The 1,533-nt window shown below is 51.4% G+C and overlaps 1 protein-coding gene across 1 annotated transcript; it reads left to right on the top strand.

Moving 5' to 3' along the window:
• The first annotated feature begins 569 nt into the window (after window positions 1-569).
• Window positions 570-1,255, top strand: LOC124613467. Its single transcript, XM_047142174.1, has 2 exons — window positions 570-1,169; window positions 1,232-1,255. The coding sequence occupies exons 1-2, from the start codon at window positions 570-572 to the stop codon at window positions 1,253-1,255; spliced, it is 624 nt and encodes a 207-aa protein (XP_046998130.1).
• The last annotated feature ends 278 nt before the right edge of the window (window positions 1,256-1,533 follow it).

The raw sequence follows: 1,533 nt of genomic DNA, 5'->3' as shown, positions 1-1,533 counted from the left end.
TTGATCTGCCTCTACAGAATTAGGTGTTGTTTACAATTGACTGGCAGTTGAGCTCACACTTAACTGCGACTGGTTAACTATTCATCCAAAGAATCTCCTCATCTGCAGCGTGGGAATCTAGAGTTGTGACAGAATGGATATTCTGTTTGAATCCGATATCCACTGAAGGTCGAGCCGATCGTCGCTATTGACATGCATCGTTCGTCAGACTTTTACTCCATTTGTGAACTTTTATTGGTACAAAGTAATTCGTGTACAGCCGATGCTGCGGGAGTGACGTAAGACCTGTTCATTCCTTGTACAATGCGCGTTTAATTGTCTGGGTTCTGTCATTCTGATTAAGGATTCTCTTTAATGGGCGCTGAGGTCAACCAGGCAGTCAGTAAGAGGCGCGGTGAACACCAGCGTCGCTCTCGGTATTGATTGGAAGCTGTTAGTTATAAGAACAAACATCGTGTGGAGGAAATCACAGCGAGCGTGGAGTCCGATTTGCTCGCGACTTCCTTACAGACTCCGGGAACAACAGGTGTAATTGTGCTTTTCCAGCAGTTCTTCATTTTCTTACACCCATGAGCTGGCATTCGCAACAGGACGAGCCACTAACGTGGCAGTACACGGCTGCCTCCATTCTCAAGTTCGACGTGCGCATTCTGCACGCCATAGGCGTTTGGGCTCTGCCGGTGACGAGAGTTTATCGAGCGTACACGGGCATCATCCTCGTTCTGGTCGTGGCGTACTCCGTCGAAGCCGTGATCCACATCAGGTTAGTGCGCTTCAATCTCGACGATGTCACGCTCGCCGTGTCCACGTACGCGGTGATCGTCACCAGCGCGGGCAAACTTCTGTCCTTCCTCCACCACGAGCCCGGCTACTGGCGCCTGGTGCGGTGGCTGGACGCGCTAGTAGCCGACCAGAAGAAGTTCTGCGAGGAGCGACCTCCGCTGCAGGCGATATTCGACAGGGCCCAGAAGCGCGCCACTCGCTTCACGCACGCCCTGCGCATATACAACACTTCGCTGATATTGACCTGGGTGTTCATACCGCTGATGGCCCCGCCTGGACAGAGGCCGTTGCCATTCCAGCAGCTCCCACTGTCGGAGACGGACGATTTCCCGCTCTACATCGCATCCTATTTGTTGCAGTCCGTCTGCATGCTCTACATGAGTTTGGTCAGCGGCAGTCTGGACGGCTTCTTCACGGCGGTCATGATCCACACGGCTGCGCAGTTTAGAATTCTGGCCTGGCGCATTGCTGAACTCCGACAGAATAACGAGGGGCGAAAACAGCAGGCAAGATCCGATGTCTATGAGAAATCTCGAAAGGCTGCGGAGACTGACGACGTGTACGAAGAACTGCGTCTTTGCATCCGAACTCACCAGGAAATTACAAGGTATTCCGTCATTGACAATATTTTGTGGACTAGCCACCCTCCATATTATTTCCTGGTTACTTTGCGAAAGTACTAACATATACATAATACATAGTCTATCTGCCTCAACCAAGAGGCTCTGAGAGACGTGTGTAGCAAATTGT

Source organism: Schistocerca americana, chromosome 4 (genome assembly GCF_021461395.2).
Source record: "Schistocerca americana isolate TAMUIC-IGC-003095 chromosome 4, iqSchAmer2.1, whole genome shotgun sequence".
NCBI lineage: Eukaryota > Metazoa > Arthropoda > Insecta > Orthoptera > Acrididae > Schistocerca > Schistocerca americana.
Note: the sequence above shows the minus strand (reverse complement) of the source record. Positions and strands in the feature narration are given on the sequence as shown.